We start from the raw sequence: 17,275 nt of genomic DNA on the forward strand, positions 1-17,275 counted from the left end.
CTATCATAGCCTTAAATGTATATTTGGGTAGGTACCAGTTCAGAGAGGACCAGAAGTAGGTTTTTTCCCCCTACAATACATTGTTACTAAAGGAAGAGGTTGTGAAGTATGCGATTCAGAGAACAGTACTTTACTGAATAAACATAATCCAAACAATGGCTTACAATGTAAAGAACTTGCTGAATAATTTCTCTTGTTACCAAACCCTTAAATTCATTACCACTGCACTAGTGGTAGATCTGTTTTCATTAGATGAATATAATAGGTAGCTTTTAATGAATGTTTTCTATTGCAAATATCTGTGTAAACTGACAGCAAAAGATCCTGAAAATGTGTAGATCATTTAATTGTTGAGAGACGCTACATGCACCACAAGCAAAAGCATTGATTTTTAATATTTCCTGTGCAGTCTGAAGGGTATGTCATGCTATGAGTGCTCCATGGAAAACTGCAGAACAGTTTACACCTTTGATTTACACGATTGTGTTCAGTGCAGATGTTTGAAAATGTGTGTTTTCAATGGATGGCAGTAATAGAACCCTACTAACTTTATATATATATGGATTGAAGTGCTTACAGTTCCTAGCTTTCATCCTGAATAAATTGTATTTCTCAGTTTAGTTTCATTTTTTCTGTATTGGTTGGCATTAATCTCTTTGAATCCAATCCCATATGAGAAACGATTTGATCTGTATAATCACTGGTATTTCCTTCATAATTTAAAAAAACAAACAACCCAACAACTTTATAACATCTCATTAAAAAATTGGTTCAAGAAGAGATACCCTCAATCCTGTTTAACAAACTAGTTTCTGTCATATCAGTTCAGACAATGAACAACTTGGAACTTCTAATAGAAGATTCTGTGAATTCAGTTTTTTATGGCAGTTTGTGCTTCAGGTTCAGTTTTATAATGATTCTTTACAGTCCACACACTTTATTAAAACAGAGTTTCAGATGAATGCAAGGAGGAAAATAGGCAAACCAGTCTAATAGCATTATTTGAACATGCTCTTTGCATACTGCATTTTGGTATTAAAGACACTATGTAGCAGGAGAGGCTGATTCTTAGCTCCATTAGACCAGTTTTACACTGGGTCATTTCCATTGATGGCAATGGATTTAATCCTGACTTACACTGGTGTAAGTGAAAAGAGAAGCAGGTCCATAATTATATCTCTTTTTTAAACTTGCAGTTTATTCTGAAAACAAATTCCTTTCCCTTAACATTTCCATTTTCCTAAATTTGGATCACAATTTAAAATAAAGAATATCCATGAAATCTGAATATCAAATACTATAATGTTAACCCGACAACTAGAATTCAAAGCATGTCTGCCTAGCAAATTGACTTGGGTTAGCTCAGGTCTAGTGGAACTACTCACATACCAGAAGATAAATAGGTATGGGGGCCTTAAAACAGATATTTTTTTCTTGGTGATGCTTGAAGATTGGTTTTTTTGGGGGGTGGGGTGGAGGGAATTAAAGAATTAAAATCCAGCACTTAACTTTTCTTAACAGTCAAGAATTAATCTTGCAAGTTTGTAATGTGCTGTGAATCTGCTTCAAATGATGACATGCCAACAGGTTGGTGTGACGGGTTGGATCACAGAAACCCCCCTGGGAGCTGCCAACTGATGTGCCAAGACTACCTCTGCTCCTGTTTTCCCTGCCAGCTCAGGACTCCAGCACCCTGTCTTGCTGAGCCAGACACTCCCATCTGCTCCAACAAAGACCCAGGGTCTGAATTACTTGCCCAAAAGCTGCAGCTTTACCTGAAAACAGCTCACAGAAGTGTGCTTGTCTTTAGCACTCAGATGCCCAACTCCTAATGGGGTCTAAACCCAAATAAATCTGTTTTACCCTGTATAAAGCTTATGCAGGGTAAACTGATAAATTTCTCGCCCTCTATAACTCTGATAGAGAGATCTGCACAGTTGTTTGCTCCGCCATGTATTAATGCATACTTTGGGTTAATTAATAAGTAAAAAGTGATTTTATTAAATACGGAAAATAGGATTTAAGTGGTTCCAAGTAGTAACGGACAGAACACAGTAAGTCACCAAGCGAAATAAAATAAAACACTCAAATCTGTGTCTAATCAAACTAAATACAGATAATCTCACCCTTAGAGATGCTTCAGTAAGTTTTTTTTTTCCTCAGACTGGACACCTTCCGGGCCTGGGCACAATTCTTTCCCCTGGTACAGCTCTTGTTCCAGCTTACTCATAGACTCATAGACTTTAAGGTCAGAAGAGACCATTATGATCATCTAGTCTGACCTCCTGCACAACGCAGGCCACAGAATCTCACCCACCCACTCCTGTACCAAAGCCCTAACCTATGTCTGAGTTATTGAAGTCCTCAAATCGTGGTTTAAAGACCTCAAGGTGCAGAGAATCCTCCAGCAAGGTGGTAGCTAGGGGATTCTTCATGATTGCTCCTCTCCTCCTTTGTTCTCTTCCACCCCTTTATATATCTTTTGCATAAGGCGGGAATCCTTTTGTCCCTCTCTGAGTTCCCACTCCCTCCTTCTCAATGGAAAGGCACTAGGTTAAAGATGGATTCCAGTTCAGGTGACATGATAACATGTCACTGTAAGACTTCATTACCCACTTGCCAGCACACATGTATACAGGAAGACTTACAGGTAAAACACAGCGATTTGGAGACAATGGTCCTAGTTAATGGGAGTCATCAAGATTCCAAACCACCATTAATGGCCCACACTTTACATAAATACAATAGGCCCTCAGAGTTATATTTCATATTTCTAGTTTCAGATACAAGAGTGGTACATTTATACAAATAGGATGATTACACTCAGTAGATTATAAGCTTTGTAATGATACCTTACAAGAGACCTTTTGCATGAAGCATATCTCAGTTACATTATATTCACTTATTACATTTTTATAAAACCATATAGACTGCACAACGTCACAGTTGGTATGATGGAGACCTAGAGGTTCCTACCATACACACACTAAAGAAGATTAGAAGAAAGTATCTTTGGAGGATTCACACCAAGTATTAAAGAATACAATTGAGAGTTGTTACACTGCATGATACAAAAACCATATTAATATAATGAGAAGTGTCAGGAATAATGTGAAGTGAGAGCTAGGGTAATTAAATGTATCTAATAGATGCAAGACCATTTCTTTAAATTTTTTTCCTCAGACCATTAAAACTTACAGTGGAGTATATTCTTCCTCTTGGCAGGAGGCCTAGGAGGAGAGCTGGAGAATGAGGTGAAGGACAGCCGGGCCTTGGAAGAGAGGAACAGCGTGACGAGTCAGGAAGAGAGAAATGAGGAAGATGAAGACATGGAGGATGAGTCAATTTACACCTGCGATAACTGTCAGCAGGACTTCGATTCGCTGGCAGACCTGACTGAACATAGGGCACACCACTGTCCTGGAGGTAATGTTAAACTAGCTTTACAATTCTGACAGGTGGTTAGCTGGGTAATTGGACATAGCAACAGCTTGAGGCCTCAAGTGAGATTAAAGAATTAATAATGTAATTTTACAGTTAATGTAATTTTATTGTGGTGCCTTGGGTAGCCTTTGTTCACTTCTTTAATAAAATTAAAATAAAAGCAACAGCTTTCCAATTGGAATCTGTCAGTAATTATGCTAGACAAAAATGTTGTCGTTTTTTATTAGCTCTAAAAGTTGTAGACTGTTTTTTTCCCTCCCTTCAAATGGAGGAAGGTTGGTTAGTTCAAAGTTAAATGATTTAAGTGTGCAAAATACTAGGGAAGAGAGACTCTAAAGTCCTCTGACCACCTTAAGTGGACATGACAATTTCTGAGATTAAGTTTTAGGATGAGATTTGTAATCCCGTGCTAAACAAGGGCTATACTACTGCTTAATGGGTCATTATTGCATTTCCTTTTGAAGTTTAAGAGATGGTGATGGGTGTCATCAAAACCGATCTTGATTTTATTTTCTGAAAAGAGAGAATGAGCTCAGAGCATTGATGTGAACAATTGCAACATATATTGCTCTTACATGACACTTTCTATGACAGGGAAACCAGCAGGTATTCTACAGATCATGTTAAACTGATATTATTGCCTACAGTAAATATCTTTGCGGGTCTAACCAAAGATGTAAAAAAAGATATTAGGACAGTGAGACAGAGCATGTTCATGAGATTAAAGGTCTCCATCCTTATCCTTCCCAGAATGCAATATTCAACCATCACTTTTCCCCACAAGACACATCAAAGATCTTTTGTGCCAGTTCTTCTGTGGGGAGACTGGCTAGGTCATCAGCCACAGAGGGAAGCTTCCTCTCTCCTGCAGGTCGATCCCCAGACCCTCAGTCATCTTCCTCCCAAGAGCATCTTCCGCCCCTGGCCTCCTTCATTTGTCTGATAAATAGTTTGTGTCGTGTCTCCTCCTCCCTCCACTGCTCCCAGCTGGGCACAACTAAAAATAATGCTACTATAAATGTATCAGATAGGTTGAGATACCCGCAGCTTCCCAGATACGTTAGTTTAGTCTGCCCTTTGTTCCTATGATACTTCATGGGGCTTATGGTTGGGCTGTCTTGAACCCAGGCCTGTAGCTCTTTTCCTTGCCCTATTAGGCTATTTGGAAAAGTGAGTTCCTTCTTTTACCCATTTCTGCCTGCTGGGAGGGATGGTAAGTTCTCTCCTGTGCTGCAGGTGGACAGGGATTGCAATCTTAAATCTTTCTCAAGTACTGATTCCTTCGCTTCCTGCCCTGCCTCCTAAATATGCCTAGAATCAGCGCAGTTCTTGTTCTGCCAGTATTGGGCAGAGGCTAGGGAGCAAACCTGAGACCCCATCAAAACCTTCAGACAATCTCCCTCAAGGTTACTACCCACAGGCTGATAGCCACGGTAGTAGTGATGCAGGGATTCTTTAACATGCACTGAAGCATTGATAGTGTGTGGATGACATTGTTCATTCATACCTGACTGCCTGGAAGGAGTAGCTGAAAACTACATGAACATTGTTGAAGACCACAACTTCCGAAAAGGAAGGCAGAGGCGCATAGCTGAGACAGCCGTTTATACACTCAAAATGAAGACAGGCAAATGTTCAAAGATGCTGAACATGTGTAAAGTCCTGTTAGAGCAGTGTCTTAAGTGCAAAAGCAGCCACTTGAAGGGGAGCATATTCCTTTGCTCATAAAAATGGGCTTAAAAATGTGGCCCAAAATATCTAAAAAGAAAATGACATTGTTTAGTGTCAATATTTTCAGGGCCCAATTTTAATTTATTCAAAAATTTACAATTTCATTAGTGAGAATAAAAATAAATTGTGTATTTTTGTGGGACCTACCATAACACTGTATATCACTGTACTCCAACTCCTGACTTCTGAATTGCAGTTAATATTATTCATGACTGTTCTGTCTTCGTACATGACATTGGTACAAAAGGGAAGACATTTTGGCATCAAAAGGCACTGTAGAAGGACACATGGAATTGTTCCTGGTTAACTGTCCTTGGTTAACTCCGTGTGTGGATGCTCTTATTCTGGAAGTTAGGCTATTCTTCAGGAATAGCTATTGCACTTTAAATTTGTATTCTACCTTAATCAGAAACAAGTTTCAAGTGTAGACAAGCCCTAAGTTGTTTGACAAAAGTAAAAATGTTTCATTTAAAGAACAGCGAAAACAAATCTATGGGGACAAATTCAACAGAAGATGATCAGGGTAAAAATCTTTCAGCATTAGAAAATAGGATGTGTTAAAAATACTACCCTATAAAAAAAGCTACATGATAGTGTCCTTTGATATACTCCACTTCTTTTATTTGTAGTGCCTAACATACAAGATTGTAATGTAGTGTCTGTCTCTTGGCAAGTAAGGATTTCATATCTTAATCTGAAGCAATGTTTTCAGTAGTGTATGTGGGTCCAGATCAATACAGGCAATATTTGTGCTGCTAATATTACGAGGGTGGTAATAGAACATAACTAATGACTTCCTGTGGGATACTGAAGTTAGGAAGACCTTGCAACTCAGGAGTATTGCAAGATTAGGTGAGATCACTCCAAAGAATAGGAAAAAACATCTATTTCATTGGAATCCCTTAGAAATTCATTACAGTACACTAAAGTTATAATACACTTTGAAAGCACCTTATTTGACATGGAAGGAAGTAGCAAACAGCCATTTTTTCCCCTTTGCCTTTTCATGTACTTCAAACTTGTTTCTTTCAGGACAAAGCATCATTGAAATGTAGACATTTCTTGTAGCATAAATATGTGGTTTTCTTTTTGATGTCAGTGACAAGTAGATTTTCTCTTTCTGACAGAATTAGGTGCCTTTTATGCCTATTACTCTTGCCTGATGTCTGTGATTGTAAGTTATAGATTTGGAGTTTCTACCAGGATTCTGAAATGGGTTTAAGTGGGGGCAACTTCCAGAGAGGTGGCATCATGTTCCTTCTCTTCCTCCCTCCAAAAAACCAATTAAGAAGTCAGACCTTGGAAATGATCCTTAAGCCAATTAGAAGGCAGTTCTAAAAATGCCTTCCAAAATGAATGCGACTGCTGAGCATATCATTAGATGTCTTCAGGTTTTAAAATTAATTCCCCCCCCCTCTTACTTAGAGATAACTAAGTATTGGCACCCATGACAGACTTGCCAATCCTTTTTGCGAAAACAAATATTTTTTGACCATTGCTGTTATACTTTGGATTGTTGACAATAATATAATTCAAACCTAGATTTACAAATCACCATGTCCCCTCTGGCCAGCAGCAAAAGCCGCATGCATCAAGCAACTATTCAGCAGTGTACCTTTGTTTTTGGCTGATGCTGTTATTTCTTATCTGATGAAAAGTGACTGAGACAAGCTTTGCTATGTGTGTATGTGTGATTCTGTCGTTGTTTATCCGCATGCATGATTTCCTTTTCAGGATTTTAGCACTTTTCTCAGATTAAAAATACAGCTCCAGCTTCCCTTTATTTTTGCCTCCTTCACCCATATTCCCCTCCCACGCCGCCCTCCCCCATGGTCAGTGTCCATTTGTAGATTACTCTCCTTCTTTTCAGTTTCTCAACTGAATATGGAGTATTTTTTAGCACATTAGCACATCAATGAACTGGACAGTAGTAGGTTACATTGGGGTCCTTGAGCATTTCATGAGGTCCTCTTCTGTTGTTGATAACTTTACAGGTTGTCTGTTTCAAACAGCAGCAGAGCTATATATGGAAATTGCCAGCTTGGAAGCGGCTGATTTTTCTAAACTACTGTACGGTAGGAACTAGTTTATAATTAAAGTCTTGCAGTTGCTCCTTTTAATGCCCTGTAACTTGTTCACTAGGCTTACATTTTAAATGAGGTATTGTAACTGTTTCATGCTAGTGTATAATTTTTCATTTTCTTGTATTTACCTTCTACAGAGAACAGTAATTGCCTTGCAACTGTATATACAGGAAGCTCACCCAACAGCCACTATATGGCAGCTTGCAAACCTTCTGATTACATCTCATGAATATAATTCTTATGTAGTACTTTGTATTTCATACTTAAAAAATACACTTCTTACATGCTTCCCTCCCCCATGCAAAATATACAATGGTTTGCTGCACTTGATTGGCATTTCAGAGGTTATTTTTCTTTTCTTTTTTAATATTACTGATTTCCCCCCACCCCCCTTCACAGAAGAAACTGAAATGCTGTTGTGTAAAAGCAGTATAGAAAGTTAATTACACCCCTAGTTTATACAGCTGTGGCTTTAATGACCTACTGGCCCTAATTACTATGTTGTGATTCAGTCTGAGTGCTCTTTCCTTTCCCAGAACCCAGTTGCTTTCTGTTAACCTGGCTAGTGTTTTAAAGTAAAAGGTAATAGATTTCCTTTTTGTATGTGTGTGGTGCTGAAATTCATTTTTCCTGCTTTCCGCATTAAAATTGGCACCAGTAAAACCCTGGCAACATTGCCAAACAGTGTAGCAACAAATGTCTTCCCTTAGAGTGCTCACTTCTCAGCATAAGGATGTGAAAGTGGGCACTGGGACAGTTAAATGTTTATCATCATGTTGCTTGAAGGGCTGTTAGCACAAACTTTTTTGTTGCAGGCAATAACACCTCCAGATAACGGGTATACAGAAGATAATAATGTGCCGGGTCAGCCTCTGCTGTCCTTGATGACTAGGCATTTTGTGTTTGTCCCTGTATTCTGTACATGCGTTCACTGGAATAGGAATACAAAATACAGTCTGATTGACTTTTCACACTACCACTGTAGGAATGAAAGGAGCCTCATTCTGTGAGGTTCTAAGAAGTCAGTGTTGAGGGTGCTCCACTTCTCACTTGAAGTGCCAAGATATTCTTAGGCTGAGTTCTGGCTGGAATATCTGAGGGTCTAGCATAACTGATTCCTGTTACACAGATATTATTTAAGTGTATGGGGCTGGTTTTCATTCAGACTTTGAAGAAGTTCTTTTCAGGACTCCTATAAAAAGCACATTAGTAAGTTACTCTGCCAATGTGGCACCAGCCCCCTCCAGCTTCCTGTTTAAATCCACAGTGAAATGTAACCATCTCTTTAATATTCTTTACTACATTACATAAAAAGTATTGCAGTGTCTGAATCTGCAGCTGGAACTGAGCAAAAACTCAGTTACAAATCTGATGATAAATAACGCATATGCTAACCTTTGAAGTATCAGCAGTTTAGTTGAGCTTACTGTGAAATATGTTTCTTGAGCTGCTGCTTAAGTATATTCAAACTAGAACTTGTAAGATTTTCACTCATTCAGTGTGCCAGAGGGACATGTGGTGTGGTTCTGTTTAAGGATGCGGGGGTGGGGGGGTTTCAGAGTATATGTATGTGCCCATATAGGAATCTCTCAGTCCGAAGGTTGTCCTAGTGTAGTATTTAATGAATTAGGAATGTTTATAAAAGCTTTGCAAAATGTTATGATTCCTGATGGTGTTGCTTTCCAGCGGTCCCGAGAACCTTTCTGCAGTTGAAGGTAGGTGGCATTACCATACAGTCTGGCCGGGTCCAGGTCTGGGACATAGACTCAAACTGTAGGCTATTGCATAGGAAAGGGAGTAGTGGAGGATGCTAAAATGATTTGGAAATTGTTTCTTCAGCATTTTCTGTAATGTTGATTTTCTGGGTCTGTAGCAGTGCTGCCAATTGACTGTAAAAGGGTGGGATGGTGATACATTTGAACCTAAAATTAGGATTGTTCACCGTGACGGGCCAAATTCTAGAGCAGTTTACTCAGGCTTATAAGGTCAAAGGCAGCAGAAATAATGCCTCCTGCTGCACAAGTGTGCGGGCAGCAAAGCAGGGGAGAGCCCATACAAGAGCGCCTCATGCCCACCACACAGTGCATCGCAGATGGGATCTCTGTGGTGGGTCCCTCAGGTGAACATCCTGGGGCAAAGGGAAGAATGGAGTATTGTTCTCACAAATAAAGAGTTTTGTGGCCTGCATGATTCCATATAAGTAGTGGGAATAATGAGCTATGTTTAGTACTCCTGTCAACCCTGGTAGAGCCAGAAATAACTGGTGATGGTCTGGCTAGGTGGATGGCCTGGTTACTCAAACTCTTCTTAGGGATGGTAATGTCTTCACTACACTTTAAATGTGCTGTAGCTCATTTTCACACGAGCAAAGTCCTTTTACCTTGTTTTTTCATCATAGGGTCCAATGAGGGCCAGTCATTTGAGCTGGAAATATTGGTAGGATGTGTTAGCTTGATTGTATGGAACTTCAATAAGGAATTATTTATTTTTTAATACCGATTTATTTATCTTTTTTAAAAAAATTGCCTGTCCATAACTCTAGGCAGTGGTGCATACATTTAAAAGGATATAGATAAAACAAAATATCACAACCAACCCATCCGCACCAGTGACCGCAGCCCACAAAATACAAAGCAATCAACCAGAATGAAGATGGGTGCAGAATGTACCTATTAAACAAGGTTTCACTCAGAGAGCACATACCTGTGGTGTTCTGGGTACTGCACTGGTTGCCTGTGAGTTTGCAGGTGGGTGTTGGAATTGATCTTAAAAGCTCTTAATGGTTTGATACCAGGCTACCCAAAAGACCACCTCTGTCCTCAGGTCATGCTTCTGCCCTTGCGATCAGCAGAATCACTTGAGCCGAAGCTCTCTCAATATTAATGAAAGAGAACTACTGGCAGGATGTTCTTTGTGAAGGCCCATTGACTCTGGAAATCACTTCCCCACCGAGCTCGGCTAGAGCCCTGATCTGTTTACTTGATGAACATTCTGCTGGGCCCATCTTTTCTCTGGGGCATCTTAGGAAGGGTTGGAGGGGCGGTTGTGTAATGCTACGAAAGGCCTTTTGTAAGGTCCCCCCGTCCTCTTATGGGAGACTTTTAAAGATTAGCACTGGCTGGAGAGTTTTTATTTTTATGTTATCTGCTTTGTTGATTGTTAATTACATTATGGGAGGGAATGGTGCCCTAAGCCCATGGTGACCAGATAGTAAGTGTGAAAAATCGTGACACTTTTTTTTCCAGGGGAAGGGCCAGTAATAGTTGCATACATAAGACAAAGCCCCTAAGATCCGGACAGTCCCGATAATATTGGGATGTTTGGTCACCCTACCTAAGCCTGAATTGGGGGCACATTAGAACATAACATAAGAACGGCCATCCTGGGTCGGACCAAAGGTCCATCTAGCCCAATATCCTGTCTGCCAACATTTGCCAATGCCAAGTGCCCCAGAGGGAATGAACAGAACAGGTACTCATCGAGTGATTAGTTTTGGTTGTTTTATACACTTAAATGAATAATAAATATTTGGGAATAAGAGAGAGGGAATCTTTGGGAATAAGTGAGTTCCAGAATCACTGATGGCAGCTGTGTCAGAGTATCTCTTGCAGACAGTAGTGGATGTCTTTCAGGTAAGCAAGGTCCAAACCGTTCACTGATGACAACTGATACTTTAAAGCTCAAGTCAAAAAATAAGTCAATCAGGACTGTGTACAGACAATCATGTTTCCAGTGGGAAGCACCCTTTGACCAACAGAAGCTACTTTCTGTGCTAACTTATGTTTTCAAGTGGTCTTAAACTCTATTCTGTTAGCTCCATGGAGAGCACATGGTAGTTGTCTCAAATTGTCAAAAGCTGGATTACTATAGCAGGGTTCACATTCCAAAGTAAAGGCTGTGCCTTACTTGTCAAGTGCTGATGGGAGAAACCAGTTTTGGCCATAACTGCTCCCTGATGATCTAGATTTGCTGTGGTCTTACACAATCTTCAAAATGCAAACGTGAGTGAAGAATGGCAGGTGTACCCTCCCAACCAAGGGAGCAAATAGAGTATTCAATATTTTCTCCTAATTTCTTTCTCCAGCCTCCTAACTGTCCCTCAGTCTTGTCTGGATTGAGCTTCGGGTAGATTGCCCTTATCCAACCCCCTGTCTCAACCAGAGCAGAGCAATGAAATTGAGACACAGATCTGCTTGTCTTCAGCATTCTGAAGGCATCTTATCCCGTCTCCTAACGACTTCATATACTCTTCTGACAATGTGAATGACTAGACTGAACCATGTAATACCCCACGTGAGAGAGCTCTGAGCAGCTGCCCACTACTGCTTTTACTCTCAGAAAGAAAGAGAGAATTGGAGCCACTCAAGAGCAACTCCATCTATTCCTGCTAGGGACTGCAGATGTGTAAAAATATCTCGTAATGTATGGTATTGAAGGTACCTGACAGAGCTAAAGAAATCAGCATGGCCACTTGATCTGCATTCATCACCAGGAAATCACCAATCAGTGCAGTTAGTGCAGTTTCTATGCTGAAACCAGATTGGCGGAGTTCAAGCAGATCTGGTCTGAGGGTTGTCTTGCCACAATCCTTCTGTTCAGTTCTCCCCCTGTTCCTCGCAAAAAAGAGTGGGAGACTTGAGACATGTTATAAATAGAGAACTGTTATGGGTTACTGCCAAATTGACATTGTCTGTAAAACAGCGAGCAGATAAACTATGTCCTCTTAACACTAGAGCAGCAGTAAACACTAGCATGTCTGTCCTAGCATGGGGGAAATGGTGGGGCTATGGCCATCTCCCCACTAGTGGGAGATGGATTATACCTTCCTCTGTGTGGGAGCACTGGGGGGGACAGAAAGGTTCTCTCTGTCTTCACAGCAAGAGTCACAATTAAGTCTTCAATATTTACTAAGAAGAAAAGCAACTAGTAGTGTATTTCATGCATTCATCACAGAGCACAGTTTTTTCATAAAAAATGCTGAGGGAAAAAACCTTTCTCAGGTTAGTGTCTTTGAGAGTAAAAAGTAAAAATGGTCAGAAAATTTTTCAAACTTTGAAATTTCAGCAAAAAGATGGAGGAGAAAACGTATGAACGTTTTCAAAAAATTGCCTTCTTTTCTTTGACTAGCTGTAGCAAAAAACATAGATACTCGGTAGTAGACATGTGAATGCTTTTGTTGTAGCCTCATTAAACTTGGCTTGTCTGCAGACACAGCTGGCATGTTGTTCACTGTGCTCCAGGCATGGGGAAGCCAGAATGCAGCCTCCCCCCAGTGCCGGCTGGCTTAAGGGAAACTAGCCAGCATGGCTTGGTCATCTTCAGATGCCCAGCTTTCAGGTGGTTAGCTAGAGCATCCTCTTTAGTGACTTCTGAGTTTAAGGAACTCAGAGCTCAGCTTGCCCTTGATGCTAGCCTTTAGGGGCTGCCTGATACGGTTTTTTTGCCAGCTTCCAGCCTGGTGTTCACTGCACCCTGCTTTGAGGAAACCTCTGCTGCCTCCTATCTTTTCCATGGGGTGTATAAGAGGCCGAAGTGTTTTGAAGTCAGTGGGAATGGAATGAAGTAGCCCAGCTGGAGGAGACTGGGCAAGACTTGGGCTCTGCAGTTTCATTTCCTGTGTGTGCCCCATAACAAATACCTCCTCAGTCGTCTCTGGGCCTTTCTTTTCTTTTACTGTTCCCTAACTGTCTCTGGGCTTGTCTACGTTCTGCACTTTGAACTATGGAGGCATGACTAGCAGGGTGCACCAAAATGCTGCCCTGCTACTGGCCTGTGTGGTCACTGCGGGCACAGATTAAAAGATTCCTAGTTTGAATAAATGTAATCCTCTTCAAATAGGATTACATTAATGCAAACTAGGAACCTTTTAATCTGTGCCCACAGCATCCACACGGGGGAGTTACAGTGCCGCACTTCAGTGCACACTGCTGTTCCTGCCCCATTGTCCAAACTGTGGAGTAGTATAGACAAGCCCTTTTCTTATTACCTTTTTTGGTTACTTTTTTACCCCTTTCTCTTCTTTCACTTCCATTGAACCACCTTCTTTTTCAACCAGGAATTTTTTTGCTTTTTAAAAACTCTTTTTATGTGAATCACTACTGGTGGGAGGTGCTGGAGTGATATCCCCGGAGACTGGATTCTTCTCCCTACCGAGAGAGTCATTACAGCATGGGTTGCAGTAGTACAAACTCTCCCATCACTTTGCCTCAATCCCTCACCTGGAGGGACTGCCTGTAGAGGGGAGCCACATCTGGCTTCTGGCAACTAGGGTACCAGTTAGTGTAGTTGTACCTTGTTTTAAGTGTGAACTTATGTCCATTGAGGACTAGTCTGAGACCATCAAACTCATCCATTTTATAGTAACAACATTCAGGCAATTTGGGCTGGATTTGAACTGGTAATCTGGTGGTGAAAGGCTCTAGACCTCATTTCCACTTCCTGCTTTGCCATCCAATCTTGTTATCAGAGTCCATCTCAGCTGTCTTGTACAGCGTGACAGTGCATTTTCAGGAGTCATTCCTTTTCCTAGCAATGATTGTACTGAGTCTTCCTCTTGTTTTTAAAGTCACTGTGGTTGAGAACCTCTTTAGTGGAAGCAACAATATACTTATGAAATTAACACTAATAATAAAAAAGGCAATTGCAAGACAGACAAGGTTATGGAGATTACTAGTTTATTACTACATACTTTCTTTTGCAGTAGTTAATGAAAAAATGCAGGTTGGAATTTTCAGTCTATTCTAGATACTTATATGGCCCCCTGTACATTTGAGCACTTCACAATCTTCAATGTATTTATCCTGACTACACCCCTGTAAGGTAGGGAAGCACTATTATACCCATTTTATAGAGAGGAAACTGAGGCACACACTAAGTGAGTTGTCCAGGGTCACACAGGAAGTCTTTGGTGGAGCAGGGACTTGAACCCAGGTCTTGATGTCCTAGGCTAGGAGCATGGTCCTAATCACTGGACTGTCATTCCTTTTAAAAGGACCACTTTTTTAGCAGATGGATTTTCTAAAGGAGTTAGGCACCCAAATTTCATTGACTTGAATGAACTATGAATACAGGCGATTTATCGCAATCAAAAAGAATTTATTTGGAAATTGTACCAATCAACGTTATATCTGCATGCATTAAAACAACAACAAAACCCTTTATCATGCTGCTGTGGTATGCTAATATGAGATAAAAAGTAGCTTATGAAGTGCCTTCCTCACTTTTTTTCCTAATATTCATTTATGATGATCCTCAAACTTATCTCTTCCTCAACATCTTGTCTGACCTTGACTTTTGTAATACTGAGTTCTCCTGGTTCTCCCAGTGCGTTCCTTGAGTGCTGTCTTTGGCTGGTCCACCTGCTTCCTCCTATTGTCTTTGTAATTCCAGCAGGGGGCTCTCTCTCTTTGATATCCACCTCTTTGCTTTACTTTTCTCAAGGCCGTCATTATCTCAGTTCTTGCTTACTGTAGCTTCCTCTTCTCTGGCCACCCTATTATCACATGCCTCCTGTCCAATCCACATGAAACACAATTGCTTTCCCTGTCTTGTCTTCCTTGCCCATCATTCTGACTACCTGATTACATTCAAGTTTTTTGCTTTGGCTTTCAAGGCTCCTCAAAGCTCCTACCCTATACATCTGCTCTTCCCTACCCTATACATCTGCTCTTGTTTCTTATTGTGTTGCCCCTTTCCCCGTCGCTCTGCCAGTGATGCAGGCCTTGAATACCCATTTGTCTTCTTCTCCCATGTTTGTCTCTGAGCTTTCTTCCATGATGCTCTGTATGCCTGGAGCACCTTCTTTGAATCTTGAGATAGAGTTGCCAACTTCGTTTGGATGAATTCCTGGAGGTTTCATCACATGACATTATCTTTAATTAAAGATTCATCTTTAATTCCTGGAGACTTTAGGACAATCCTGGAAGGTTGGCAACCCTAATCTTGAACAGATCCACAGGTCCACCACCACCTCCTTTTTCAAATCCCTCCTCAAGACGCTTTCAAGAAATCAGCCAACAAATCAGCTAGATTGTCGGCAGACTTGGCTGGGTTGAGAGGATTTAGAGATACCTGGTATTATTGATTAATTTGTTTGTTTTAATAATCAAACGTATTGTCGAATGATTCTGAAACATCAAGCCATGCACAGAGTTAAACCACTTGATCTTATCACAGTTACCTTTACTCCACACCCTCTCTTTCTTTTTCTTGCTTTTTTTTTTTTTTTTTGGGTTACACATGCTGCTTGTGTCCTGATCAGGTTAGATTCTGAGCTCCTCAAGGTAGGGATTGTTTCGCTCTAGGTATTTGAACGGAACCTGGCACACCGAGATTCTGATCCTGATTGGAAAAGGAAGCTAGTAGAAGTTGTATCTTAACTTGTGTACTAGCTTAAGGAAAAATATTGCTTGAGTTCTCTGGCCAATAGTTTAAACTCCACAAATGCCAGCATCAGAAATAAACAGAGATGAGAAAATGATTCATTTTGTGTTGAACAGTTATTTCACAGCATTAACTGGCTAACGTTGCTTGCATTGAAAACGAGGGGGAGGGGCATCAGCCAAGAAGAAAAATGAAGACAGTCTGTCTGCACAGCAAATTGGGAGCGTGTGTTTGCAGTTCGGGCCTGAACAATGCTGACTGGTTTGACAGTGGCTGCCACAGTAAGTGGTTGTGCATATCTGGATCATAAAGTGACAGGCAGCAGGTTCAGTTTGTAGAGAACAGGGTGGGTGGGAAATGGAAGTAGATTTGTGAACTTGCCCCTTTTGAGAGAGCAAATGTGACCAGGATAGTTGATGAGCAGCTTGCCACTGTATCCAAGTGCGTTTTGCTGTCAGGGAATGTCACTGTGGACACCTCTGTAGTTTAAAGGCGCCAGTATACGTATGCAGGGAATAGTGGAAGGTCGTTGTTAAAAATTAGTGTCTGGACTTTGGATTTTACTCTGTTGAGGAAGATACCCACAAATGTTTTGAATTAGTTCGCTTTCCTGCATATTTGACAATTTTGGAGGAATGGATCCTAACCAGAATTTCAGGGAAAAATAAGTTGCTTTGTTAAAACAGACATAAAAAAAAAAAAGAGAGAGAGGATGGGCTTAACTTTTGTCCTGAGGGTGATAAAACTGCATCACACAGCTGAAAATCAATCTGACCTTCACCCACGTGATGCTGTTGTCTCAGTCTGTCTTTCATTTCCTTTGGTTGAGTGAAGGCCATGGCATTCAGTAGGGAGAAAAAGCAGAGGAAGGAGGGGAGAATCCTGTTTTCACTGCAGAGGCTTCAGTGCTTGCTTATGTTGACTCCAAGAAAAAGAGTTGCTGTAAAACTTTGGATGTCTATATTTTAAAAAATCTTTTCCCCTCTTAATGGATGGGAATCATATTAAGGTAAAGATTTGCTATCAGAAGAGGGGACAAGCACTATAAAAAAAGTGTGTTTGTGATCCAAAATATTTTGTTTTTATTAAACTTGGAATTAGTCAACAACAATATTTTATATTGAAAGCTTTATTTGAGAACAGGAAGTCTGCCCATTCATTCAAAAATAAATTTGTATCCCAAGGAAAAATGTCTAAAGAAAGAAAATTTACCTAGATGTGTATATATTTATATATACACTAACATGTTAACAGAATTTAAAGTCCATGTGCATACAACGTTATTGATTTGCAAAATGCAGGGACAGGCTGATGTGGGCAGTTTTGTTTAATGAAAAGAGTTATACCACTCTGAAACTTTTGAATATTTGAAGATCCCTCTTTTCCACTGCAGCCTGAGGCTTGGGGGTACATGCAGACATATTCACACCTTATTTTTCCAAAGATGCAGTAGAACATCTAATGGCAAATTTGATGGCATTCTGTGCATCAACAGAGTTAAAATTAAGAGTACAAGCACATCTTGATATTTTTTACTGCATCTAGAAAGAGGTTTAAACCACAAACCATGACCATTCACCCAAACCTCTATTTCTTTCGCCTAACTCTGATGGTTCAGCTTAAATGGGGCCCAG

At 40.5% G+C, this 17,275-nt stretch overlaps 1 protein-coding gene across 9 annotated transcripts in view; it reads left to right on the forward strand.

The window, feature by feature from the left end:
• Window positions 1–17,275, forward strand: part of ZNF423 (zinc finger protein 423) — a 408,575-nt gene that overhangs the window by 192,922 nt on the left and 198,378 nt on the right. For 7 of the 9 annotated variants that reach the window (XM_044986847.1, XM_044986839.1, XM_044986840.1 and 4 more), the window contains 2 exons: window positions 3,226–3,426; window positions 7,170–7,250. In XM_044986847.1, coding sequence (XP_044842782.1) covers window positions 3,226–3,426; window positions 7,170–7,250 — 282 coding nt within the window. The remainder of the gene's footprint in view (window positions 1–3,225; window positions 3,427–7,169; window positions 7,251–17,275) is intronic. The other 2 variants (XM_044986842.1, XM_044986845.1) reach the window with 1 other exon arrangement.

This window comes from Mauremys mutica, chromosome 14 (assembly GCF_020497125.1).
Source record: "Mauremys mutica isolate MM-2020 ecotype Southern chromosome 14, ASM2049712v1, whole genome shotgun sequence".
Classification (NCBI taxonomy): Eukaryota; Metazoa; Chordata; order Testudines; family Geoemydidae; genus Mauremys; species Mauremys mutica.